A 27,598-nucleotide genomic window follows, 5' to 3' on the forward strand; every position below is an offset into this window, starting at 1 on the left:
GAGATGTGGTGGGGGGTTACAGTGGAGATGTGGTGGGTGGGAACAGTGGAGATGTGGTGGGGGGTTACAGTGGAGATGTGGTGGGGGGTTACAGTGGAGATGTGGTGGGGGGTTACAGTGGAGATGTGGTGGGTGGGAACAGTGGAGATGTGGTGGGGGGTTACAGTGGAGATGTGGTGGGTGGGAACAGTGGAGATGTGGTGGGGGGTTACAGTGGAGATGTGGTGGGTGGGAACAGTGGAGATGTGGTGGGTGGGAACAGTGGAGATGTGATGGGTGGGAACAGTGGAGATGTGGTGGGGGGTTACAGTGGAGATGTGGTGGGGGGTTACAGTGGAGATGTGGTGGGGGGTTACAGTGGAGATGTGGTGGGGGTTACAGTGGAGATGTGGTGGGGGGTTACAGTGGAGATGTGGTGGGTGGGAACAGTGGAGATGTGGTGGGGGGGTTACAGTGGAGATGTGGTGGGGGGTTACAGTGGAGATGTGGTGGGGGGTTACAGTGGAGATGTGGTGGGGGGTTACAGTGGAGATGTGGTGGGGGGTTACAGTGGAGATGTGGTGGGTGGGAACAGTGGAGATGTGGTGGGGGGTTACAGTGGAGATGTGGTGGGGGGTTACAGTGGAGATGTGGTGGGTGGGAACAGTGGAGATGTGGTGGGGGGTTACAGTGGAGATGTGGTGGGGGGTTACAGTGGAGATGTGGTGGGGGGTTACTTTGGAGATGTGGTGGGGGGTTACAGTGGAGATGTGGTGGGGGGTTACAGTGGAGATGTGGTGGGGGGTTACAGTGGAGATGTGGTGGGGGGTTACAGTGGAGATGTGGTGGGGGGTTACAGTGGAGATGTGGTGGGGGGTTACAGTGGAGGTGTGGTGGGGGGTTACAGTGGAGATGTGGTGGGTGGGAACAGTGGAGATGTGGTGGGGGGTTACAGTGGAGATGTGGTGGGGGGTTACAGTGGAGATGTGGTGGGTGGGAACAGTGGAGATGTGGTGGGGGGTTACAGTGGAGATGTGGTGGGTGGGAACAGTGGAGATGTGGTGGGGGGTTACAGTGGAGATGTGGTGGGTGGGAACAGTGGAGATGTGGTGGGGGGTTACAGTGGAGATGTGGTGGGGGGTTACAGTGGAGATGTGGTGGGTGGGAACAGTGGAGATGTGGTGGGGGGTTACAGTGGAGATGTGGTGGGGGGTTACAGTGGAGATGTGGTGGGGGGTTACAGTGGAGATGTGGTGGGTGGGAACAGTGGAGATGTGGTGGGTGGGAACAGTGGAGATGTGGTGGGGGTTACAGTGGAGATGTGGTGGGTGGGAACAGTGGAGATGTGGTGGGGGGTTACAGTGGAGATGTGGTGGGTGGGAACAGTGGAGATGTGGTGGGTGGGAACAGTGGAGATGTGGTGGGGGGTTACAGTGGAGATGTGGTGGGTGGGAACAGTGGAGATGGGGTGGGGGGTTACAGTGGAGATGTGGTGGGTGGGAACAGTGGAGATGTGGTGGGGGGTTACAGTGGGGTTTGAATCTGTGTCTCCTAGCTAAAGCCTAGGGTAGGTATTACCTTAGGGTGCCAACTCAAGTCTTTTGTTTTCAGTCTTCTCTCACAGTCTTCTCTCACAGGCATAAACATGGTTGTTGTCACAGTAACCTGCTTTTGTAATTGTTCCACTGCTATAGGATGCATTTACCTCATCACCTGTCTAAACTGTACTCTCTCCCACTCGTACTGTGGGCGTGCCCTGGGCTACCTCAAGGTATTAAAATACATCCTTCACAGTTTCGGTGCTGTGTCATCAATCACATGGGGACGTTTCACCATGTCTGATATGAACTTCTCATAGGCCTATAATCCACTGTGAAACTAAATGTATATCTCTTTCACTTTAGGTAACAATTGCTGTCATCAAGGCAAAGGGTGGCTACTTTGAAGAATCACAAATATAAAATATATTTTGATTTGTTTAACACTTTTTTGGTGTTATGTGTTATTTCATAGTTTTGATGTCTTCACTATTATTCTACAATGTAGAAAATAGTAAAAATAAAGAAAAAACATGGAATGAGTAGGTGTGTCCAAACTTTTGACTGGTACTGTATGTTTGTCCAAGAAAACATTGAAAATCACATTAGCCTGCCTACTTATCAGGTTTCTGGTCAAATAAAGTCAACACCAATGTCACCAAGTATCTGATCTGTTGTCTCCATCGACTGGCCTTTACTGCGCACTACAGATCACTGGGTACTGGGCACGAGCTTTCCACATACATTTCCAATTGCTGACGAACAGAGAAAGCATAATTATACAATGCTGCCCTCTGGTGGCCAAATGATGTAGGTTCGTTGTGTCCGTTGAGCCTCAAACGGGATCAAAGTAGGTTCTTGTTCATGTACTGTTCCATCAAACTAAGCCTCCCCATAAAAACATGCATCCCCTCTTTCTTTTTGCCAAGGAGTCTACAGTAGGTAGCCTACACAAATTGCATTAAAAGTGCAATACTCTTAATATAACCGTGTGTTAGTGTGGCTTTTTTTGTGAATTTATGTAAATCACGAAACTCATCTGCAGAAACATTCTCAGCAACAAAAGAGTGATCAAATTAAGATCTTACACCTGTATACAGCAGTAGGTCTGCCTATGTAATTACCATGTAAACAGTCGCAACGATAATAACATGTGCATAACTGTACCCTTCTGCTCAGGTAATTACCATGATCTAAGTATATCTAAATAATGAACTCTCTGCCTATGTGTGTGTGTCCACGCGCGAGAACCTGTCCTCTGACTGTAAATTGTCCTATACCTGTAGCATTTCTACTCTAGACACACACACCTCTGATTGGCTAATCCTCCCACTATTTCCCAATCAGAGAGCTCGGCTTGCTCGATCTGCCACATCATAGCAATGGCGGACCGAAGTAGCAGGAATTCCGCGTCCTTGTATTTCCTATCCGGTGCCCATAGGGAGCCGTTGCTGAGCGACCAGCGGAGATCCCCAGAAGTCCGCAAACCAGCTGTTGGCTGCTTTTTTTGGCGCAATCGTCAGATCCAGCTGTTTTGGTCGGAAGACAAAACAGACAGGGACAGACCGGGGATAAACCAAACTGACTGCTTTGATGCTCGAAGTTGGACGTCTGCCGCGTATTGACACCTCGAGGATTAGACATAGGGAACACTCCAAGTGAAGGGTTCCACAGTAACAGAAATATGGATTTGTTTAGGGTTTTGAATTTGGACGAACTGTCCCATGGACTGGCTGGTCTGTCCATGTTTCCATACTTTGACACGGCGCACTATACCGTGTCAGTGATGGCTCTACGAGAACAGCCAGGTAAGCAAAGGACATTCAACAACGGGTTGTATTGGACAGATCTAGCTCATTACAATTGTTCAAACTTTTTTTATATAGCCTAATATACCAGCCTATTGAATGTTTTGGTTCTTTACTTTTCATATTTTAATGGCAATTTGTTGAATGTTAGGCAAGGCTACACTTTTTGCTCACCCACAGACAGAATTCAGCCCCTAGCCGCTAAATTAGCGTGTTTGAAAGAACATGAAAGTTGAGAGAACGTTCCACACAATTCTCCCTATTTGGCCACGTTGATATTGAGATCGTTTACTATCATGTTTACATTTTCTAAATCCCCACAACTGGATGGCATAATACAATTATGCAATGGATTATTGCTGCACGGATATTTTGAGTAGAGTAACATTTATGCTTTAGTCCACTTTCCAAATCTACTTATGGTTGACCTATTTGCCCAGTTGAAATTAATAAGGGCAAGTCACACCACTTTTGCACTCTTGAAGTATTTAAATATAACTTTTGAAGTACATATTTCTTAACAAAATACATGTGTTGTCCTAGTGATCTTAGTGGTTAGAGCGTTGGGCCAGTAACCGAAAGGTTGCTAGCTCGGATCCCTGAGCTGACAAGGTAAAAATCTGTTGTTCTGCCCCTGAACAAGGCAGTTAACCCACTGTTCCTAGGCCGTCATTGTAAATAAGAATTTGTTCTTAACTGACTTGCCTAGTAAAATAAAGGTAAAATAAAAAAATATTGAGTACTCCCAGTCCAACAACCATAGAGGTATTGTGTATTGTGCTGTATCAGGGTGGTTAGACTCATCATACTACAGTCATTTAGATCCAGATTGTACTGCTGAAGCTTTGCAGACATATTATATTCCTTTTGATACTCATTGCCAGGGATGGGAGGCGAGGCCCATCAATAATGTAATAGTCCTCCTTTCTGGTTATTTTCTCGCATCAAGGTTGCCTCAAGACTCACTGAGGAAACACATGGCCCAAATAAGTTCTAACAAAACTGGATTATAACACAGCATGTGCGATTCCAGTAGGAACCGAACAGGGCCAAGGCCTTGAGTTGCCTGACACTATGCCACATCTGTTATGTTGATATGTAACTCTGGTTGTGGCCCAGTCTGAAGACAGGTGGATTTTTACTGCCTCAACATTGACCTTTTCTCCAAACAAACCACACATGGGTTCAAGTACTATTTGAAATCATTCAAACACTTTTATTATTTACTCCAGTCTCATTGGAGTGCCAGATAGGCCAGGTTTGCGCTTTTGCAATATTCGATTGGTTCCATTGCAGCAGGCAAGTTCAATCAAGCCCAGATAAAGTATTTTAAATGATTTGAAATAGTGTTTGGGCTCAGGTCTGGATCAAACCTCCCATTGTTGTCCCTGGCGACCACAGTGTAACAGCAGTCTATTTTAGAGCAGCGTGGCTTCACTTACTTGTGTGGCATCTCATTCCTTCTGGCCTAGTGTCAATACCTCAGCCTGTACTCATATAGGCTATGGTTGTGTCTTAAATGGCACCTTATTCCCTATATACAGTAGTGCACTATTTTGACTGGAGCCCTATGGGTCAAAGGTAGTGCACTATATAAGGAATAGGGTAGCACTGGGGATATAGGCTCTGTTTCCCACAGGCTCTCTGGGAGTGATTGATGGATTGAGTAATGGAAGGGTTGGCCTGGTGCAGTTTCCCTTGGCTGTCAACCATCCCAAAATATCACACTGTCATCCAACACACACCGAGGGTCCTCGTGTCACCCCTCCTCTGGGTGTGTGTGTGTTTGTTTTTATTTGTTTTTATTTTTTATTCAACCTTTATTTAACTTTTCTTTATGTGTGTGTAACACGATATGTTTGTGGCCTTCATTTTCACGGATTCTACAACACATCAAGCCAAACGATAATAATGGAGTCTAGCGCCATATCAGAGATAGATTGTAGAACTTAAAACATTAGAACACTGGAGCTTATTAGAACACTGGAGCTTATTAGAACACCGGAGCTTATTAGAACATCGGAGCTTATTAGAACACCGGAGCTTATTAGAACACCGGAGCTTATTAGAACACCGGAGCTTATTAGAACACCGGAGCTTATTAGAACATCGGTGCTTATTAGAACATCGGTGCTTATTAGAACACACCGGAGCTTATTAGAACACCGGAGCTTATTAGAACACCGGAGCTTATTAGAACACTGGAGCTTATTAGAACACCGGAGCTTATTAGAACACCGGAGCTTATTAGAACACCGGAGCTTATTAGAACACCGGAGCTTATTAGAACACCGGAGCTTATTAGAACACCGGTGCTTATTAGAACACCGGAGCTTATTAGAACACCGGAGCTTATTAGAACACTGGAGCTTATTAGAACACCGGAGCTTATTAGAACACTGGAGCTGCTCTCTATTTTTAGACAGTGCTGGATCTTGTCATGATTCCCACAAAACACTTGGACTTGACATTTTTCCTTATAATAGCTGGCACATTCTAGACTAGAGGCTCAATGAAAAGCTCTACTGAACATTAGTTTGACCTTTACTGTTTATTATACAGACTTATAAATAGTAACATTATAATTATTTTTCACAGGGCCACTTTTACTTGTCTTTATAAAGAAGAGTTATCTCAAGCACTGTCCAAACTACACTGAGTGAGGTCTAACATGGAAAACAGAACATTAGTTATAAGTCATTGTACAGTGAACAATCTGTAACCTAATAATAAGTGTTCCATCCTCTAGCAGGACTCTCAGAGCAGAGAGAGAGAGAGCAGAGAGAGAGAGAGAGAGAGCCTCTCCCCAGTCTCTCCCAAACTCTAATGGACTATGTGATATAAGACTGTTTCCTCAGGGTGACATCTAAAGACACATAAAAGTGTTTTATGAACAGGCCTCTATAGAAACAAGGTGCTGTTTGCAACGTAATGAATGTACTCTGTAGACCGGAACTACAGAAGGACAGTGAGACAGGTAACACTACATTCTGTCCCTTCTGTTTGGAGAGCATTTGAAATGATCACAGACAGGGGCCATCTCTTCTAGCCTGGTTCCAGATCTGTTTGTGCTGTATAGCCAACTCCTATGTGGTCGTTGTTATTGAATGTGACAAGACAGCAAAAAACAGATCTGGGAACAGGCTAGAAGTCCCAAGGACAACACCAGAAGTGCAGGTAGAGCTCAGATCTGGGAACAGGCTAGAAGTCCCAAGGACAACACCAGAAGTGCAGGTAGAGCTCAGATCTGGGAACAGGCTAGAAGTCCCAAGGACAACACCAGAAGTGCAGGTAGAGCTCAGATCTGGGAACAGGCTAGAAGTCCCAAGGACAACACCAGAAGTGCAGGTAGAGCTCAGATCTGGGAACAGGCTAGAAGTCCCAAGGACAACACCAGAAGTGCAGGTAGAGCTCAGATCTGGGAACAGGCTAGAAGTCCCAAGGACAACACCAGAAGTGCAGGTAGAGCTCAGAGCTGTGCTCAGTTTGTCATTGCATCAGATTCCCACTTTACCCACAGGTAAGATTTGACTTGTAAATGCCCTCTGAATGCAAATCAAGCTGATTACCACAAGGTATCTTGAGTCCTGCTAGTCATGGTGTGACCTATACAGTCTGCTTAGAGATAGTGTACATCAGAGGAGGCTGGTGGGAGGTGCTATAGGAGGACAGGCTCATTGTAATGACTGGAGTGGAATAATGGAATGGTACATAACACATCCAACACATGTAAACAACATGTTGGATTCAATTCCATTTCTTTCTATTCTAGCCATTACAATGAGCCCATCGTCCTATACCTCCTCCCACCAGCCTCCTCTGGTGTGCAGTGCCTTCTATACTGGTCAACTAAACAAGCTGTTTCTACAGTGTGTCTCACTCTGCTGGTGTTTGGAACTCTGTGTCTCACTCTGCTGGTGTTTGGGACTCTGTGTCTCACTCTGCTGGTGTTTGGGACTCTGTGTCTCACTCTGCTGGTGTTTGGGACTCTGTTTCTCACTCTTGTTTGGGACTCTGTGTCTCACTCTGATGGTGTTTTGGACTCTGTGTCTCACTCTGCTGGTGTTTGGGACTCTGTGTCTCACTCTGATGGTGTTTGGAACTCTGTGTCTCACTCTGCTGGTGTTTGGGACTCTGTGTCTCACTCTTCTGGTGTTTGGGACTCTGTGTCTCACTCTGCTGGTGTTTGGGACTCTGTGTCTCACTCTGCTGGTGTTTGGGACTCTGTGTCTCACTCTGCTGGTGTTTGGGACTCTGTTTCTCACTCTTGTTTGGGACTCTGTGTCTCACTGTGCTGGTGTTTGGGACTCTGTTTCTCACTCTGCTGGTGTTTGGGACTCTGTGTCTCACTCTGCTGGTGTTTGGGACTCTGTTTCTCACTCTTGTTTGGGACTCTGTGTCTCACTCTGCTGGTGTTTGGGACTCTGTGTCTCACTCTGCTGGTGTTTGGGACTCTGTGTCTCACTCTGCTGGTGTTTGGGACTCTGTTTCTCACTCTGCTGGTGTTTGAGACTCTGTTTCTCACTCTGATGGTGTTTGGGACTCTGTATCTCACTCTGCTGGTGTTTGGGACTCTGTGTCTCACTCTGCTGGTGTTTGGGACTCTGTGTCTCACTCTGCTGGTGTTTGGGACTCTGTTTCTCACTCTGATGGTGTTTGGGACTCTGTTTCTCACTCTTGTTTGGGACTCTGTTTCTCACTCTGCTGGTGTTTGGGACTCTGTTTCTCACTCTGCTGGTGTTTGGGACTCTGTCTCTCACTCTGCTGGTGTTTGGGACTCTGTTTCTCACTCTGCTGGTGTTTGGGACTCTGTTTCTCACTCTGATGGTGTTTGGGACTCTGATTCTCACTCTGCTGGTGTTTGGGACTCTGTTTCTCACTCTGATGGTGTTTGGGACTCTGTGTCTCACTCTGTTGGTGTTTGGGACTCTGTTTCTCACTCTGATGGTGTTTGGGACTCTGTTTCTCACTCTGCTGGTGTTTGGGACTCTGTGTCTCACTCTGCTGGTGTTTGGGACTGTGTTTCTCACTCTTGTTTGGGACTCTGTTTCTCACTCTGCTGGTGTTTGGGACTCTGTTTCTCACTCTCCTGGTGTTTGGGACTCTGTTTCTCACTCTGCTGGTGTTTGGGACTCTGTGTCTCACTCTGCTGGTGTTTGGGACTCTGTTTCTCACTCTTGTTTGGGACTCTGTTTCTCACTCTGCTGGTTTTTAGGACTCTGTGTCTCACTCTGCTGGTGTTTGGGACTCTGTTTCTCACTCTGCTGGTGTTTGGGACTCTGTTTCTCACTCTGCTGGTGTTTGGGACTCTGTTTCTCACTCTGCTGGTGTTTGGGACTCTGTTTCTCACTCTGCTGGTGTTTGGAACTCTGTGTCTCACTCTGATGGTGTTTGGGACTCTGATTCTCACTCTGATGGTGTTTGGGACTCTGATTCTCACTCTGATGGTGTTTGGGACTCTGTGTCTCACTCTGTTGGTGTTTGGGACTCTGTTTCTCACTCTGATGGTGTTTGGGACTCTGTTTCTCACTCTGCTGGTGTTTGGGACTCTGTTTCTCACTCTTGTTTGGGACTATGTTTCTCACTCTGATGGTGTTTGGGACTCTGTTTCTCACTCTGCTGGTGTTTGGGACTCTGTGTCTCACTCTGCTGGTGTTTGGGACTCTGTTTCTCACTCTGATGGTGTTTGGGACTCTGTTTCTCACTCTGCTGGTGTTTGGCACTCTGTTTCTCACTCTGCTGGTGTTTGAGACTCTGTGTCTCACTCTGATGGTGTTTGGGACTCTGTTTCTCACTCTGATGGTGTTTGGGACTCTGTGTCTCACTCTGCTGGTGTTTGGGACTCTGTTTCTCACTCTGCTGGTGTTTGGGACTCTGTTTCTCACTCTGCTGGTGTTTGGGACTCTGTTTCTCACTCTGCTGGTGTTTGGGACTCTGTTTCTCACTCTGCTGGTGTTTGGAACTCTGTGTCTCACTCTGATGGTGTTTGGGACTCTGATTCTCACTCTGATGGTGTTTGGGACTCTGTTTCTCACTCTGATGGTGTTTGGGACTCTGTGTCTCACTCTGTTGGTGTTTGGGACTCTGTTTCTCACTCTGATGGTGTTTGGGACTCTGTTTCTCACTCTGCTGGTGTTTGGGACTCTGTGTCTCACTCTGCTGGTGTTTGGGACTCTGTTTCTCACTCTTGTTTGGGACTATGTTTCTCACTCTGATGGTGTTTGGGACTCTGTTTCTCACTCTGCTGGTGTTTGGGACTCTGTGTCTCACTCTGCTGGTGTTTGGGACTCTGTTTCTCACTCTGATGGTGTTTGGGACTCTGTTTCTCACTCTGCTGGTGTTTGGCACTCTGTTTCTCACTCTGCTGGTGTTTGAGACTCTGTGTCTCACTCTGATGGTGTTTGGGACTCTGTTTCTCACTCTGATGGTGTTTGGGACTCTGTGTCTCACTCTGATGGTGTTTGGGACTCTGTGTCTCACTCTGATGGTGTTTGGGACTCTGTTTCTCACTCTGATGTTGTTTGGGACTCTGTGTCTCACTCTGATGGTGTTTGGGACTCTGTTTCTCACTCTGATGGTGTTTGGGACTCTGTTTCTCACTCTGATGGTGTTTGGGACTCTGTTTCTCACTCTGCTGGTGTTTGGGACTCTGTTTCTCACTCTGCCGGTGTTTGGGACTCTGTGTCTCACTCTGCCGGTGTTTGGGACTCTGTGTCTCACTCTGCTGGTGTTTGGGACTCTGTGTCTCACTCTGCTGGTGTTTGGGACTCTGTGTCTCACTCTGATGGTGTTTGGGACTCTGTGTCTCACTCTGATGGTGTTTGGGACTCTGTTTCTCACTCTGATGGTGTTTGGGACTCTGTTTCTCACTCTGATGGTGTTTGGGACTCTGTTTCTCACTCTGCTGGTGTTTGGGACTCTGTGTCTCACTCTGCTGGTGTTTGGGACTCTGTGTCTCACTCTGCTGGTGTTTGGGACTCTGTGTCTCACTCTGCTGGTGTTTGGGACTCTGTGTCTCACTCTGATGGTGTTTGGGACTCTGTTTCTCACTCTGATGGTGTTTGGGACTCTGTTTCTCACTCTTGTTTGGGACTCTGTTTCTCACTCTGCTGGTGTTTGGGACTCTGTTTCTCACTCTGATGGTGTTTGGGACTCTGTGTCTCACTCTGATGGTGTTTGGGACTCTGTTTCTCACTCTGCTGGTGTTTGGGACTCTGTGTCTCACTCTGCTGGTGTTTGGGACTCTGTTTCTCACTCTGCTGGTGTTTGGGACTCTGTGTCTCACTCTGCTGGTGTTTGGGACTCTGTTTCTCACTCTGATGGTGTTTGGGACTCTGTTTCTCACTCTTGTTTGGGACTCTGTTTCTCACTCTGCTAGTGTTTGGGACTCTGTGTCTCACTCTGCTGGTGTTCGGGACTCTGTGTCTCACTCTGCTGGTGTTTGGGACTCTGTGTCTCACTCTGCTGGTGTTTGGGACTCTGTTTCTCACTCTGCCGGTGTTTGGGACTCTGTGTCTCACTCTGCCGGTGTTTGGGACTCTGTGTCTCACTCTGCTGGTGTTTGGGACTCTGTGTCTCACTCTGCTGGTGTTTGGGACTCTGTGTCTCACTCTGATGGTGTTTGGGACTCTGTGTCTCACTCTGATGGTGTTTGGGACTCTGTTTCTCACTCTGATGGTGTTTGGGACTCTGTTTCTCACTCTGATGGTGTTTGGGACTCTGTTTCTCACTCTGCTGGTGTTTGGGACTCTGTGTCTCACTCTGCTGGTGTTTGGGACTCTGTGTCTCACTCTGCTGGTGTTTGGGACTCTGTGTCTCACTCTGCTGGTGTTTGGGACTCTGTGTCTCACTCTGATGGTGTTTGGGACTCTGTTTCTCACTCTGATGGTGTTTGGGACTCTGTTTCTCACTCTTGTTTGGGACTCTGTTTCTCACTCTGCTGGTGTTTGGGACTCTGTTTCTCACTCTGATGGTGTTTGGGACTCTGTGTCTCACTCTGATGGTGTTTGGGACTCTGTTTCTCACTCTGCTGGTGTTTGGGACTCTGTGTCTCACTCTGCTGGTGTTTGGGACTCTGTTTCTCACTCTGCTGGTGTTTGGGACTCTGTGTCTCACTCTGCTGGTGTTTGGGACTCTGTTTCTCACTCTGATGGTGTTTGGGACTCTGTTTCTCACTCTTGTTTGGGACTCTGTTTCTCACTCTGCTAGTGTTTGGGACTCTGTGTCTCACTCTGCTGGTGTTCGGGACTCTGTGTCTCACTCTGCTGGTGTTTGGGACTCTGTGTCTCACTCTGCTGGTGTTTGGGACTCTGTTTCTCACTCTGCTGGTGTTTGGGACTCTGTGTCTCACTCTGCTGGTGTTTGGGACTCTGTTTCTCACTCTGATGGTGTTTGGGACTCTGTTTCTCACTCTTGTTTGGGACTCTGTTTCTCACTCTGCTGGTGTTTGGGACTCTGTGTCTCACTCTGCTGGTGTTTGGGACTCTGTGTCTCACTCTGCTGGTGTTTGGGACTCTGTGTCTCACTCTGCTGGTGTTTGGGACTCTGTGTCTCACTCTGCTGGTGTTTAGGACTCTGTGTCTAAGTGAGTTCCCGGTGAGAGATTGGATTCCAGCAAGCATTCATTGTGTCATTCATAACAATTTACCTACAGTACATGTCAGAATGCAGAAGTATAGTGCTCACCAAATCTTCACAGTGTAAACACTGCCTATCTCTCTCAGTACTGTATATTGTTGTGGAAATTCTAACAAGTGAGAGAGACTGTCATTTCTTCAAACAATAATTTGTATTAATAAAAATTGCAATAATGAAGCTGGTCGGCCACACACTCTTGAGTGTAGGACCGAGAGCTCAACAATACCGAAAATGCAGAAGTCTTATGTAGTAGACCTAAAAATGCTTTATCATGGCTGGTTCCACCCCTCCCCGGTAGATCAGGGCATCATAAACTATCAGGTGTGTGAAATCATAGCGCTAAAACAAGTGATAACGCCAGTTCCGTTACTCCCTTTTCTCAAGCCAGCCTCTGTTCTCTTCATATCTCAACACAGTTATGCCCTTGAAAGATACAAAAAGAACAGCTGCGGTCACTCTCAAAGGCTTTTTGTCTCTGGCCACACACCAAGTTTCTCAGAAGCAAAGATGATTAGAAACAATAACAGGTCTGTTCTATTCCTCAAGTTATCTCTATTTGGAGTCACACCATGAGACCAGTAGGCAGAGACCAGTAGGCAGAGACCAGTAGGCAGAGACCAGTAGGCAGAGACCAGCTGCAGGGGAACCATCCTTTCTCAGAAGCACAGCATTGGTAGTTATGAAAATCTCTTACTATTGTAAGAGGGAAAGGGGGATACCTAGTCAGTTGTACAACTGAATGCATTCAACTGAAATGTGTCTTCCACATTTAACCCAATGCCTCTGAATTAGAGAGTCAATATTCATGCAGATATAGTAAACAAAGCAGATAAATATGTAATTTTCCCTCACAATATCCACTGGGCAAATACTGTAATTCACAAAAAGGGACATTCAGTAGTTTCCATGACATAGTGTAGATGAAATATTTGAGGCTCTTCATGGGACTCTTGAAACACAAACATCTCTTGGACTCACTCTTTAAGTTCCCTTTACTTGCAGAAAAGCTTGTTTACTTATTCACCAGGGATGTTCTGTATTGACCAGCAACCTCTTCTACATGCAAAGTAGCAACAACCCACTCAATGAATAATGGTCCCTAGCTGGCAGCATTTTACATTTACATTTAAGTCATTTAGCTGACGCTCTTATCCAGAGCGACTTACAAATTGGAAAGTTCATACATATTCATCCTGGTCCCCCCGTGGGGAATGAACCCACAACCCTGGCGTTGCAAGCGCCATGCTCTACCAACTGAGCCACACGGGACCATGTTCACCCATTCTTAATGGCTTCTCTGTACCAAGGCATAGACAATTAGCCTGGTCCCAGGTCTGCTTTTGCTGTTTTGCCAAATGATCCTGGTCCCAGATCTGCTTATGCCTCTTGCAAGCAGTTGGGAACTTTGGAAAGACAGCACAAACTGATGTGGGACCAGGATAATAGACAAAGCACAAGCTTCACTAATTACAAATGTACTCAAGCTGTATTCACTGGAACTAAAAGTGTTCGTTGACAAAACCTCTCTTGTTTAGTTATGCTTTCTCAACCCACTAGGGACGAGGCCTACTGACTGTACGTAAGGATAGGCCTACTGACTGTACGTAAGGATAGGCCTACTGACTGTACATAAGGATAGGCCTACTGACTGTACGTAAGGATAGGCCTACTGACTGTACGTAAGGATAGGCCTACTGACTGTACGTAAGGATAGGCCTACTGACTGTACGTAAGGATAGGCCTACTGACTGTACGTAAGGATAGGCCTACTGACTGTACGTAAGGATAGGCCTACTGACTGTACGTAAGGATAGGTCTACTGACTGTACGTAAGGATAGGCCTACTGACTGTACGTAAGGATAGGCCTACTGACTGTACGTAAGGATAGGCCTACTGACTGTACGTACGGATAGGCCTACTGACTGTACGTACGGATAGGCCTACTGACTGTACGTAAGGATAGGCCTACTGACTGTACGTAAGGATAGGCCCACTGACTGTACGTAAGGATAGGCCCACTGACTGTACGTAAGGATAGGCCTACTGACTGTACGTAAGGATAGGCCTACTGACTGTACGTAAGGATAGGCCTACTGACTGTACGTAAGGATAGGCCTACTGACTGTACGTAAGGGTAGGCCTACTGACTGTACGTAAGGGTAGGCCTACTGACTGTACGTAAGGGTAGGCCTACTGACTGTACGTAAGGGTAGGCCTACTGACTGTACGTAAGGATAGGCCTACTGACTGTACGTAAGGATAGGCCCACTGACTGTACGTAAGGATAGGCCCACTGACTGTACGTAAGGATAGGCCCACTGACTGTACGTAAGGATAGGCCCACTGACTGTACGTAAGGATAGGCCACTGACTGTACGTAAGGATAGGCCTACTGACCGTACGTAAGGATAGGCCTACTGACCGTACGTAAGGATAGCCCTACTGACCGTACGTAAGGATAGGCCTACTGACCGTACGTAAGGATAGGCCTAATGACCGTACGTAAGGATAGGCCTAATGACCGTACGTAAGGATAGGCCTACTGACCGTACGTAAGGATAGGCCTACTGACCGTACGTAAGGATAGGCCTACTGACCGTACGTAAGGATAGGCCTACTGACCGTACGTAAGGATAGGCCTACTGACCGTACGTAAGGATAGGCCTACTGACCGTACGTAAGGATAGGTCCTACTGACTGTACGTAAGGATAGGCCTACTGACTGTACGTAAGGATAGGCCTACTGTAAATGATAGTCTGTAAATATCAGTTTCAAAGTTGTTGATAAGATCCCAAGAAAATTGCATTAGTTATCTAAACATATTTTAATAACAGCTACAGTAGCATTTAAAGAGTAAAAAAGCATTAAATGAATTGTTTTGACTTATAACCTTTATTTTACCTAGCTTGGTCCCAGATCTGTTGGTGTGGACATGACAACTGTTTGCATGAGGAGTTGGCAAGAGAGCACAAACAAATCTGGGACCAGGCTATATTTAAGCTTTGTTGCGTCTGTGTTATGGAGAAGGAGCCATGGCTTTCCTCCTCTTCTAATCCTGCGACCACTATTATATAACTGTTTCTTAAGCTTATTAAGAGGTTATTAAGGCTGTTAATAACCTGCCGTCAATTGACGACAACCTGCTTTCAATTGATGATTTGCATGATTGCAGTTATTTTGATTAGTGACGTTGTTGTGGTGTTGAGGTACCACAACCACTATTTCAGTTACTATGCTCCAATGCCAAACGCTGGCGACCATGGAGGCTGTCAGTTCTGACGTACGTGTGTGTTCAGATGGCTACTGCTGCGCAAAGCCGGCTGTCCATCTGTAGTGAACAGTGATGCACAAAATGTGATTTAATCAGCTATTCAATGGTTGTGCAAATGCTGGTTGTTGGTACGGCGACGCCTGCGAGTTGTAGTTGTGAAGAACTTTTGTGCTTGTTTTGTGTGTTGTGTGTGTGTGTGTGTGTGTGTGTGTGTGTGTGTGTGTGTGTGTGTGTGTGTGTGTGTGTGTGTGTGTGTGTGTGTGTGTGTGTGTGTGTGTGTGTGTGTGTGTGTGTGTGTGTGTGTGTGCGTGCGTGCGTGCGTGCATGTGTGTTATAACCTTGTACCCGGGTAATCACTCATCTGTATTGTTGTAGCCAACTCATGTGATGTTTGATGATATTAAACAAGAGTGTGTGAGATGCCCAGTGATAGTGAATGTTCCACTGCTGTTAGTTTGTCCTGTTAAACCTCTCTCCTCTTTGATATGTGGATGCTGGCTGTTTGGTTGGAGTTTAGTCTAGCTGTAACATTGACTCTGCCAACTCCAGACCACTCATTGTCCCAGGAGACCTGCATGTGTTCCATCTCTCCCCACTCTTTCCGTTTCTAATCCTGTTCTAATTTTCTCATTTCTAATGTTCCATTTTAAGTACAAAAAATCTTAGCCAGTTCATTACTGGTGTTAGGTTCTAATTCTCAGAGTACAAACTCAACGGACACTATGAACGCTTTAAACCAAGTTTATTCTTCCCAGAGGATCAGTAAGGCTGCGTTAGACAACATGGTTTCCCCCGTGGTAGTATACATACCCCACTTTGGATGGAGTCTCCTCCTTATCGCTACACATTGCATCATTATTGCTAGGCAGGAAGCTGAATGATATGAGCCCTAAACGGTTCCCCCCCTTATCAGTACTGCCACGTGTGATCGTTTTCCCTGCACTCAGCCCCTCCCAAGCTTCATTATGGCACCCCTCTTTTAGAACTAATGATTCATCATAGTTAAAGCTCAGAAACCAGACCTATCACTATACATGTATTTTACACAACACAACATGCTTGACCTTGCTGCTGTTGAGAGACTGAAACAAATATAGATAATGAAGTGTAGATTTACTCTGCGATGTCTGTAGTATTATAGACTACAGTAGTTGTGGTCAGGAGATAGAACTGTAAACTACATGGCTACACAGTTAGAACTGTAAACTACATGGCTACATAGTTAGAACTGTAAACTACATGGCTACATAGTTAGAACTGTAAACTACATGGCTACACAGTTAGAACTGTAAACTACATGGCTACATAGTTAGAACTGTAAACTACATGGCTACATAGTTAGAACTGTAAACTACATGGCTACACAGTTAGAACTGTAAACTACATGGCTACATAGTTAGAACTGTAAACTACATGGCTTCATAGTTAGAACTTAAAACTACATGGCTACACAGTTAGAACTGTAAACTACATGGCTACATAGTTAGAACTGTAAACTACATGGCTACATAGTTAGAACTGTAAACTACATGGCTTCATCGTTAGAACTGTAAACTACATGGCTTCACAGTTAGAACTGTAAACTACATGGCTACATAGTTAGAACTGTAAACTACATGGCTTCACAGTTAGAACTGTAAACTACATGGCTACATAGTTAGAACTGTAAACTACATGGCTACACAGTTAGAACTTAAAACTACATGGCTACATAGTTAGAACAGTAAACTACATGGCTACACAGTTAGAACTGTAAACTACATGGCTACACAGTTAGAACTTAAAACTACATGGCTACATAGTTAGAACAGTAAACTACATGGCTACATAGTTAGAACTGTAAACTACATGGCTACACAGTTAGAACTGTAAACTACATGGCTACACAGTTAGAACTGTAAACTACATGGCTACACAGTTAGAACTGTAAACTACATGGCTACATAGTTAGAACTGTAAACTACATGGCTTCACAGTTAGAACTGTAAACTACATGGCTACATAGTTAGAACTGTAAACTACATGGCTTCACAGTTAGAACTGTAAACTACATGGCTTCACAGTTAGAACTGTAAACTAGATAGCTACATAGTTAGAACTGTAAACTACATGGCTTCACAGTTAGAACTGTAAACTACATGGCTACACAGTTAGAACTGTAAACTACATGGCTACATAGTTAGAACTGTAAACTACATGGCTACATAGTTAGAACTGTAAACTACATGGCTACACAGTTAGAACTGTAAACTACATGGCTACATAGTTAGAACTGTAAACTACATGGCTACACAGTTAGAACTGTAAACTACATGGCTACACAGTTAGAACTGTAAACTACATGGCTACATAGTTAGAACTGTAAACTACATGGCTACACAGTTAGAACTGTAAACTACATGGCTTCACAGTTAGAACTGTAAACTACATGGCTTCACAGTTAGAACTGTAAACTAGATGGCTACATAGTTAGAACTGTAAACTAGATGGCTACACAGTTAGAACTGTAAACTACATGGCTTCACAGTTAGAACTGTAAACTACATGGCTACACAGTTAGAACTGTAAACTACATGGCTACATAGTTAGAACTGTAAACTACATGACTACATAGTTAGAACTGTAAACTACATGGCTACATAGTTAGAACTGTAAACTACATGGCTACACAGTTAGAACTGTAAACTACATGGCTTCACAGTTAGAACTGTAAACTACATGGCTACATAGTTAGAACTGTAAACTACATGGCTACATAGTTAGAACTGTAAACTACATGGCTACACAGTTAGAACTGTAAACTACATGGCTACACAGTTAGAACTGTAAACTACATGGCTACACAGTTAGAACTGTAAACTACATGGCTACACAGTTAGAACTGTAAACTACATGGCTACACAGTTAGAACTGTAAACTACATGGCTACATAGTTAGAACTGTAAACTACATGGCTACATAGTTAGAACTGTAAACTACATGGCTACACAGTTAGAACTGTAAACTACATGGCTACACAGTTAGAACTGTAAACTACATGGCTACATAGTTAGAACTGTAAACTACATGGCTACATAGTTAGAACTGTAAACTACATGGCTACATAGTTAGAACTGTAAACTACATGGCTACACAGTTAGAACTGTAAACTACATGGCTACACAGTTAGAACTGTAAACTACATGGCTACATAGTTAGAACTGTAAACTACATGGCTACACAGTTAGAACTGTAAACTACATGGCTACATAGTTAGAACTGTAAACTACATGGCTACACAGTTAGAACTGTAAACTACATGGCTACATAGTTAGAACTGTAAACTACATGGCTACACAGTTAGAACTGTAAACTACATGGCTACATAGTTAGAACTGTAAACTACATGGCTACATAGTTAGAACTGTAAGCTACATGGCTACATAGTTAGAACTGTAAGCTACATGGCTACATAGTTAGAACTGTAAACTACATGGCTACATAGTTAGAACTGTAAACTACATGGCTACATAGTTAGAACTGTAAACTACATGGCTACATAGTTAGAACAGTAAACTACATGGCTACACAGTTAGAACTGTAAACTAGATGGCTACATAGTTAGAACTGTAAACTACATGGCTACATAGTTAGAACTGTAAACTACATGGCTACATAAATATGCTTGTGCTTAGGACAGGAGGTTTCCCTGCCTGCCTCTCCAGGAGTCTTTAATCCTTCAGATTAACCAGCCAGACTCTACAGGAGTCGGGATAGAGTTGGGATAACCTTGTACACAAGACCAGGAAGTAGATTACTTGGGAACTGGAAAATGAAGACTAAGAAGGGCCAGATTCATAGTGCTATATATGGCTCTTAAAAGGGCATCAGCTGGCGTGTACCTCCTATGCTCACATGATGGACTAGTCAAATACAAGATCAAGTAGTCAAGTACAGATGAAGTTGTTGCGAACCTGATCCTGTGCATCAGCTAGCTATAGCTGGTTCATGATGTATTGCTTGTTTTCCTTTTATTTTGAAGCGCTGTGAGATAGTAGGAACTGGATCCTATTCTTGACCAGTACAACATCACCGTGTGAGCATACTATATTTAGCCTTATTTTTAATTGACCGTAAAATGTGTTAGTCATAGTAGGTGGGGTTTATTAGCTTGCTTGCCACACAGTTTGTGGTTTAATGACCTTTTGGCTGACCTGAGTGACCCCGCTACCAGTGTCTGTCCCTAATACTCAGAAGTCTTCAACTAGGATCCAGGATCAAGTAGTATCTAGAATTTATTTACTTGAGGCAGTGTCCATAGTCACAATCCTGAAAGGCTTTGCATTTGGGGAGACAGTACGGATACTGAGCAGATACCAGCACTAATCAACAATCAACTTTTGAGCTCTAAACGGATTCTCATATCCGTAGAAAACGGTGTGTAGGCGAGATGAGCACATATCCTGTCTCTGGGCCTGACCTGTTCTCAGTTGTATATCTACTGTCCCTGGAAGTCTGAAAGGACCTTCCTCAAACTGTTCATGAATGTTTAACAACCCTGGAAGTCTGACAGGACCTTCCTCAAACTGTTCATGAATGTTTAACAGCCCTGGAAGTCTGAAAGGACCTTCCTCAAACTGTTCATGAATGTATAACAGTCCGCAAAGTCTGAAAGGACCTTCCTCAGACTGTTCATGAATGTTTAACAGTCCGCGAAGTCTGAAAGGACCTTCTTCAGACTGTTCATGAATGTTTAACAGCCCGGGAAGTCTGAAAGGACCTTCCTCAAACTGTTCATAAATGTTTAACAGCCCGGGAAGTCTGAAAGGACCTTCCTCAAACTGTTCATAAATGTTTAACAGCCCGGGAAGTCTGAAAGGACCTTCCTCAAACTGTTCATAAATGTTTAACAGCCCGGGAAGTCTGAAAGGACCTTCCTCAGACTGTTCATGAATGTTTAACAGCCCGGGAAGTCTGAAAGGACCTTCCTCAAACTGTGACGCTCCTATAATGTGAAACTCCTCCACTGTAATCTCTCCTCTCACTATGAACATATTGCTCTGCTATGCTTTAGCTCCTCTGCAGTTTTACAGCAACACGTTTGCTAGAGCTGACAAGAAGAGAGCATTAAACAACAATTGTTCTAATTAATCAATCAATCAAATGTATTTTATAGAGCTCTTTTTCTTTACATCAGCAGTTGTCACAAAGTGCTTTACAGAGACCCATTGCGGCCTTTTACACCAGGTCAGCAGCTGTCACATTGTTCCAAAATAAGGTTAGGATGCTGATGAGAGAGAACGTCTATCAATAGCTGATGACTTCAACATGTACGATGATGACGATGATGATTAGGAGAATGAGGATGGAAGTCTCTGCTAATAGATTACTAAACCCCTCCAGGGTTTCTCATCATCCTTCACATGGTGTTTGATGTTATGCTATACTTGTTTTGCTATTTGACTTTAGTTTTAGATGAATTACACTAACCTCTGCTGGTGACTGGGTTACAGGAGCCCTGGAGGTGGCGAGGAGGAGCCCGTTTGCCTGCTGGTTCAGTTCTATGCTGTACTGCTTCGGAGGAGGAATTCTCTCTGGCCTCATGATGGCTGAGGCCCCCATAGCCCCTCTGTCCAACAGCATCAACGTCCTCATGGCCTCAGTCATCTGGTGAGTGGAGAGGAGAGAGAGGGGGAGGGAGGGAGAGAGAGAGGGAGGGGCAGAAGGAGGGGGAGAGAGGAAGACTGGGAGAGAAAGAGGCTGGGGTCCCTATAGCCCTTCTGTCCAACAGCATCACCGTCCTCATGGCCTCTCATCTGGTGAGAGGAGGAGGAGGGAGGGAGGGAGGGAGGGAGGGAGGGAGGGAGGGAGAGAGGGAGGGAGGGAGAGAGGGAGAGAGGGAGAGAGGGAGAGAGGGAGAGAGGGAGAGAGGGAGAGAGGGAGAGAGGGAGAGAGGGAGAGAGGGAGAGAGGGAGAGAGGGAGAGAGGGAGAGAGGGAGAGAGAGAGAGAGAGAGAGAGATCACAAGATAACATATGGTAAAGACATTTGACCAGTAGAATACTGTCTGTGGACCCTGAAAACCACTGTACCGTAGATTCTCTATGAGGCTCAGTGGTGGGAAAAGTACTCAATTGTCATACTTGAATAAAAGTAAAGATGCCTTCAATAGAAAATGACTCAAGTAAAAGTGAAAGTCACCAAGTAAAATACTCCTTGAGTAAAAGTCTAAAAGCATTTGGTTTTAAATATACTTAAGTATCAAAATGCATTATACTGTATTAAGCAAACCAGATGGCACAATTAAATGTTATTTAAAAAAATAAAATAATTACAGATAGCCAGGGGCACACTCCAACACTCAGACATAAGTTACAAACAAAGCATGTGTGTTTAGTGAGTCCACCAGATCAGAGGCAGAGGATGAGCAGGGATGTTCTCTTCATAAATGTGTGAATTGGACCATTTTCCTGTCAAAATATAACCAGTACATTTGGGTGTCAGGAAAAATGTGTGGACTAAAAAGTACATTATTTCTTTATGAAATGTAGTAAAGTAAAAGTTGAAAAATATATAAATATTAAAGTACAGATACCCCCAAAAAACTACATAAATAGTACTTTTTATGGCAAGTCAGTTAATAACAAATTCTTATTACAATGACGGCGTAGGAACAGTGGTTTAACTGCCTTGTTCAGAGGCAGAACGACAGATTTTTACCTTGTCCGCTCGGGGATTTGATCTAACAACTTTTCAGTTACTGGTCCAATGCTCTAACCACTAGGCTACCTGCAACTCTGACACCAGTGATGAGGCTCCCACATTCCAGATACACTATAACACAGCAGTAAACAGCTGATAGAGAAATGCTATTTTTGGAAAAATAATTGGGGGGGATGTATCAGAGAAACTGGTGTGTGACTGAAAAATAGAGGACCCATTAAGTTCCTTGATTAAAAAACATCCACCATGCTTCCTCTTCAATACCATAGTGTTTTAGTGCCCTCTGCTGGGCTGAAAGCCAACATGTATTTCAAATCAAATCAAATGCAATTGGTCACACACATATTTAGCAGATGTTAGTGTAGAAGAATGGAATTAAGAAATATATAAATATTAGGATGACCAATGTCGGAGTCCAGAGAATAAATATATATATATATATATATATATATATACACACATATATACACCCACTCATTAAAGGGTTTTTCTTTATTTTACTATTGTCTACATTGTAGAATAATAGTGAATACATCAAAACTATGAAATTACACATGTAATCATATAATAAACAAAGTGTTAAACAAATCAAAGTATATTTTATATTTGAGATTCTTCAAATAGCCACCGTTTGCCTTTATGACAGCTTTGCACACTCTTGGCATTCTCTCAACCAGCTTCATGAGGTAGTCACCTGGAATGTATTTCAATTAACATGTGTGCCTTCTTAAAAGTTAATTTGTGTAATTTCTTTCTTTCTTAATGCGTTTCAGCCAATCAGTTGTGTTGTGACAAGGTAGGGGTGGTATACAGAAGATAGACCTATTTGGTAAAAGACCAAGTCCATATTATGGCAAGAACAGCTCAAATAAGCAAAGAGAAACGACAGTCCATCATTACTTTAAGACATGAAGGTCAGTCAATACGGAAAATGTAAAGAACTTTGAAAGTTTCTTCAAGTGCAGTCACAAAAACCATCAAGCACTATGATTAAACTGGCTCTCATGAGGACCGCCACAGGAATGAATGACCCAGAGTTACCTCTGCTGCAGAGGATACGTTCATTAGAGTTACCAGCCTCAGAAATTGCAGCCCAGATAAATGCTTCACTGAGTTCAAGTAATAGACACATCTCAACATCAACTGTTCAGAGGAGACTGTGTGAATCAGGCCTTCATGGTCGAATTGCTGCATAGAAGCAACGACTTAAGGACACTAATAAGAAGAAGAGACTTGCTTGGGCCAAGAAACATGAGCATTGGACATTAGACCAGTGGTAATATGTCCTTTGGTCTGGAGTCCAAATTTGAGATTTTTGGTTCCAACCGCCGTATCTTTGTGAGACGCGGTGCGGGTGAACGGATGATCTCTGCATGTGTATTTCCCACCGTAAAGCATGGAGGAGATGGTGTTATGGTGTGGGGGTGCTTTGCTGGTGACACTGTCTGTGATTTATTTAGAATTCAAGGCACATTTAACCAGCATGGCTACCACAGAATTCTGCAGTGATACGCCATCCCATCTGGTTTGGGCTTAGTGGGACTATCATTTGTTTTTCAACAGGACAATGACCCAACACACCTCCAGGCTGTGTAAGGGCAATTTTACCAAGAAGGAGAGTGATGGAGTGCTGCATCAGATGACCTGGCCTCCACAATCCCCCAACCTCAACCCAATTGAGATGGTTTGGGATGAGTCAGACCGCAGAGTGAAGGAAAAGCAGCCAACAAGTGCTCAACATATGTAGGAACTCCTTCAAGACTGTTGGAAAAGCATTCCAGGTGAAGCTGGTTGAGAGAATGCCAAGAGTGTGCAAAGCTGTCATCAAGGCAAATGGTGGTTATTTGAAGAATCTCAAATATAAAATATATTTAAACTTAGTTTATGTGAACTTCTGACCCACTGGAATTGTGATACATTGAATTATAAGTGAAATAATCTGTCTATAAACAATTGTTGAAAAAATTATTTGTGTCATGCACAAAGTATATGTCCTAACCGACTTGCCAAAACTATAGTTTGTTAACAAGAAATTTGTGGAGTGGTTGAAAAACGAGTTTTAATGACTCCAACCTAAGTGTATATAAACTTCTGACTTCAACTGTACCTCTACTGGTATACCGTCAAGCCCTGTTTTTTTTCCAGACTGAAAAGATTTTATTGCCTCAAAGTTCCTCGTCTGTAAGTTGGCCTTCACACCAGTCTTTCTGTAAATGTGTTAATTTTACATTATTATTATTATTAGGAAAGAAATCCTTACGGTTAACATCATTCAGTGGAAATGGAGGAGACTGAAAATAAAACATATGCTTAAAATATTTTGCTTCCTCTTTCAAAATATAATTTGGTGAATCATGGATAACTCCATCATTTGTAACGAGTTTCTGTAAATTATTTTTGTTAGAATTTCTGTGTTGAAGATTCAAGGAAAATGTTGTGCATTTTTTCCCATTTTCCATCCAATTTACTTTATTTTTGGAATACATTACACTTGATCCTTCTTGAATAAGTACCTGGATTTCTTTTAGTTTTTCCTCTAACCTATTTTGTGCCTCTATAGTACAGTTTCCATTACCATCTACCTGCTCTGTTGCTTCCTCTATTTCCTTTATTAGTCTAATCTCTTTTGACCTAAACTGCCCTTGTTTTAATGATGAGTATTGAATGGCTTCTAAAAGTACATTTGAAAGTGTCCCTATGTTGTACAAAAAAAAGTAAATAATGAATTACTTTGTCTTAGTTAAGAACAAATTGTCATCCAATAGGCTTTGATTAAATGTCCAATATACCCGTCCACGTGGAAATTCTGTAAGAGTTATATGGAAGCCAATTAGATAATGGTCCGATTCATTTCTGTCTCCTATTAATACGTTTTTTAACTTTTGATGCCAGCAAGAACGAGACTAGGAAGTAATCAAGACGGCTAGCTTGATTAAGCCTCCTCCATGTATATCTCACTAGGTCAGGGTTTTTAAACCTCCATATATCCACTCGTTCTAATGTATCCATGATCTTTGTGATCTCCTTATGTGCTTGAGGGTGATAGTTTGTAAAATGATTTCCTTTACGAATCATTGAGGTACTTAAAACGGTATTATAATCTCCCGCCATAATAATAGATTATTTTAGTTGCTTGTGATAGATTATTATATATATTTTCGATAAAGTGTGGATCATCATTATTTGGCCCATATAGATTCATTTGCCAGATCTGTTTTTGGTCCAATAGCATATTTAAAACAATCCATCTTCCTTGCGGATCTGTTTGCACAATCGGATCAACATTTGTATTAATTAGTATAATCACCCCTTTGAGTTTCTTTGACCATGACAAAAATATATTTCCTTTTTCCACCCAATCTCATCTATATTTGTAAAATGAGTTTCCTGTAAACAATAGATATTATATTCTTTATTTTTTAGCCATGTAAAAATGGATCTTCTTTTTTTATGATCTGCTAAGCCAATACTTATTTCCACACTTACCATAATGATACCCAAGTTTCAATTATACTTACCACAACCAATGTTTGTAAACTTACCATTAAAAAGCGGCATGATAATTAAGTGTCCATATAGCTGTACCATAATAATTTGCACTGTTAATAAGCATACTGTAGATGCAACTTTGTAAACCTCCAATTGTCCTAATATTCCACCCACTAAAACCTCCCAACATATCTAGGTCTGTTGTCACTAAGACCATCACACCATCACCCTGACTTATGACGCACCTCTGCGTCCTAAGGCAAACCCTTGGCCGCCAATTTGCGTTGGCCAGAGGGAAATATGGGCAGTCCCATGATAACATAATTGTCTATGAGAATGCCTAAGAGAACTAACCAAATAACATTAAAAAATAGTAACAAAAAATTAAAACAATAATAGATAATATTAATATAAATAATAACAGCACAATCTTATACATGCCTGCTCAAATGTGAAAGTCCTAGCAAGGCTATAAGCATGTCAGCCCAGCCTGCTCACTTCATTGGATGCAATTGTTCGTAAAATATTTTAAATATATGAAAAAAATAAGATAAAACAACCTTAATATATCACAAGACCAGAGTCCCCTTTTTAAAATGTCCATTACATGCAAGACATATTTCATGTAGTCCTCATCATATCCTGTTGTAATTCTGACAAAAAAAGGAAAAAGGAACATAGATTCAAACGGCCGCTAATGACTGCAAGTAAAAATGTGTCTTAGGCATCACATTATATGCTGTTGTATCGTGCCAGAGCCGACCAAAAGCCAACCCCGGGGTCTCCCTTATGGGAAGGCATACTCAAGTTCAATTCACAATCGATTCCGACACAGCCATGACACAACAGCCAAGAACACATGCAGTACTGACAATCCAGAGCGAGTAAACCTGTAAAACCAACCCTCTCTCCACCTTACACATTATGTTTTTTATTCCAGGGTCGTTGCTCTATCACCTCTATCCACATTTTGGGGTTTTGGTAGGTTTTAATAGTCACGGTGGGAACAACATCACCTATACACTTCCTGATAAACTCAGTCACCGTGTCCGTGTATACGTCAATGTTATTCTCATAGGCAACCCGGAACATATCCCAGTACGCGTGATCAAAACTATCTTGAAGCATGCATTCCGATTGGTCAGACCAACGTTGAACAGACCTTAGCACGGATACTTCCTGTTTTGAGTTTCTGCCAGTATTTTTTTTATAGAGTAGCTTACTGACTTGAACTAGATTGATTGTTTATTTTGTCTCAATCCAATATTTAATTTAGATATGTATATTTAAGAACCTGTTAGGTTCTGGTTACCTTTTGCATTATACTGTATAAGTATACTGGAAGAGTAGCTTCTGCCTTGAGAGCAGCTAATGGGGATCCCTAATAAAATACAACTAAGTAGTAGCCATATTAGGGATATTTTGATCAGTGGAGGATGGTGGGTGGAGCTATTTGAGGACGGGCTCATTGTAATGGCTGGAATGGAATTAATGGAATGGAGTCAAACATGTGGCATCCATTTGTTTGATGTGTTTGAAACCATTCCATTCTAGCCATTACAATAAACCTGTCCTCCTATAGCTCCTCACACCAACCACCTCTGATTTCAATAGCACCCACATTGGATGATTGTGACTATGAGCTAGTGTGACAGAATATACAAATAAGCGGGTAAATGACCACACAGAGGAATGGACAATAAGCCAATTATTCAGCCATTAGCCATGCTCCAGCCTGAGAAGATGAATCACTGTATCATATCAACACACAAGCTCAAGCCAGGCAATGCACATCATAGAAAACCCAAAACAGAATCATTCGTGTTTGCTTTTTTTTTAAATAAAACAAAATGCTGCACACATTGTAAATCTGTCAACTGTGCAGTATTTCTCAGGCATTGAAGGATTGGTTTGTTCTCCAGTGGGACGTGAATATTGTATTTATTCAGCTTACTACTACCTGACTGTATATTCTTGCCCGCAGACCACCGCCCGGCGACCAAGGGGGTCACATCACATGTTAGAAAACGCTTTTCACATGTCTTGTCTTATCATCAGGGGAATGATAATGGCAAGGGGAAGTCATCAACATTTTCAAATAAATAGATACAGTAGATATTATTTCATTATTTTTACCTCACATTATATACTGAACAAAAATATAAACGCAACA

At 43.2% G+C, this 27,598-nt stretch overlaps 1 protein-coding gene across 1 annotated transcript in view; it reads left to right on the forward strand.

Annotated features, from left to right (window-relative positions):
• Nucleotides 1-2,924: 2,924 nt before the first annotated feature.
• The window catches only part of LOC139538464 (trimeric intracellular cation channel type B-like), a 35,448-nt gene continuing 10,774 nt past the window's right edge, over nt 2,925-27,598 (forward strand). The window contains exons 1-2 of the mRNA XM_071340544.1: nt 2,925-3,325; nt 20,728-20,884. Coding sequence (XP_071196645.1) covers nt 3,202-3,325; nt 20,728-20,884 — 281 coding nt within the window. The 5' untranslated portion in view covers nt 2,925-3,201. The remainder of the gene's footprint in view (nt 3,326-20,727; nt 20,885-27,598) is intronic.

The sequence above is a fragment of the Salvelinus alpinus genome, chromosome 1 (assembly GCF_045679555.1).
Source record: "Salvelinus alpinus chromosome 1, SLU_Salpinus.1, whole genome shotgun sequence".
NCBI lineage: Eukaryota > Metazoa > Chordata > Actinopteri > Salmoniformes > Salmonidae > Salvelinus > Salvelinus alpinus.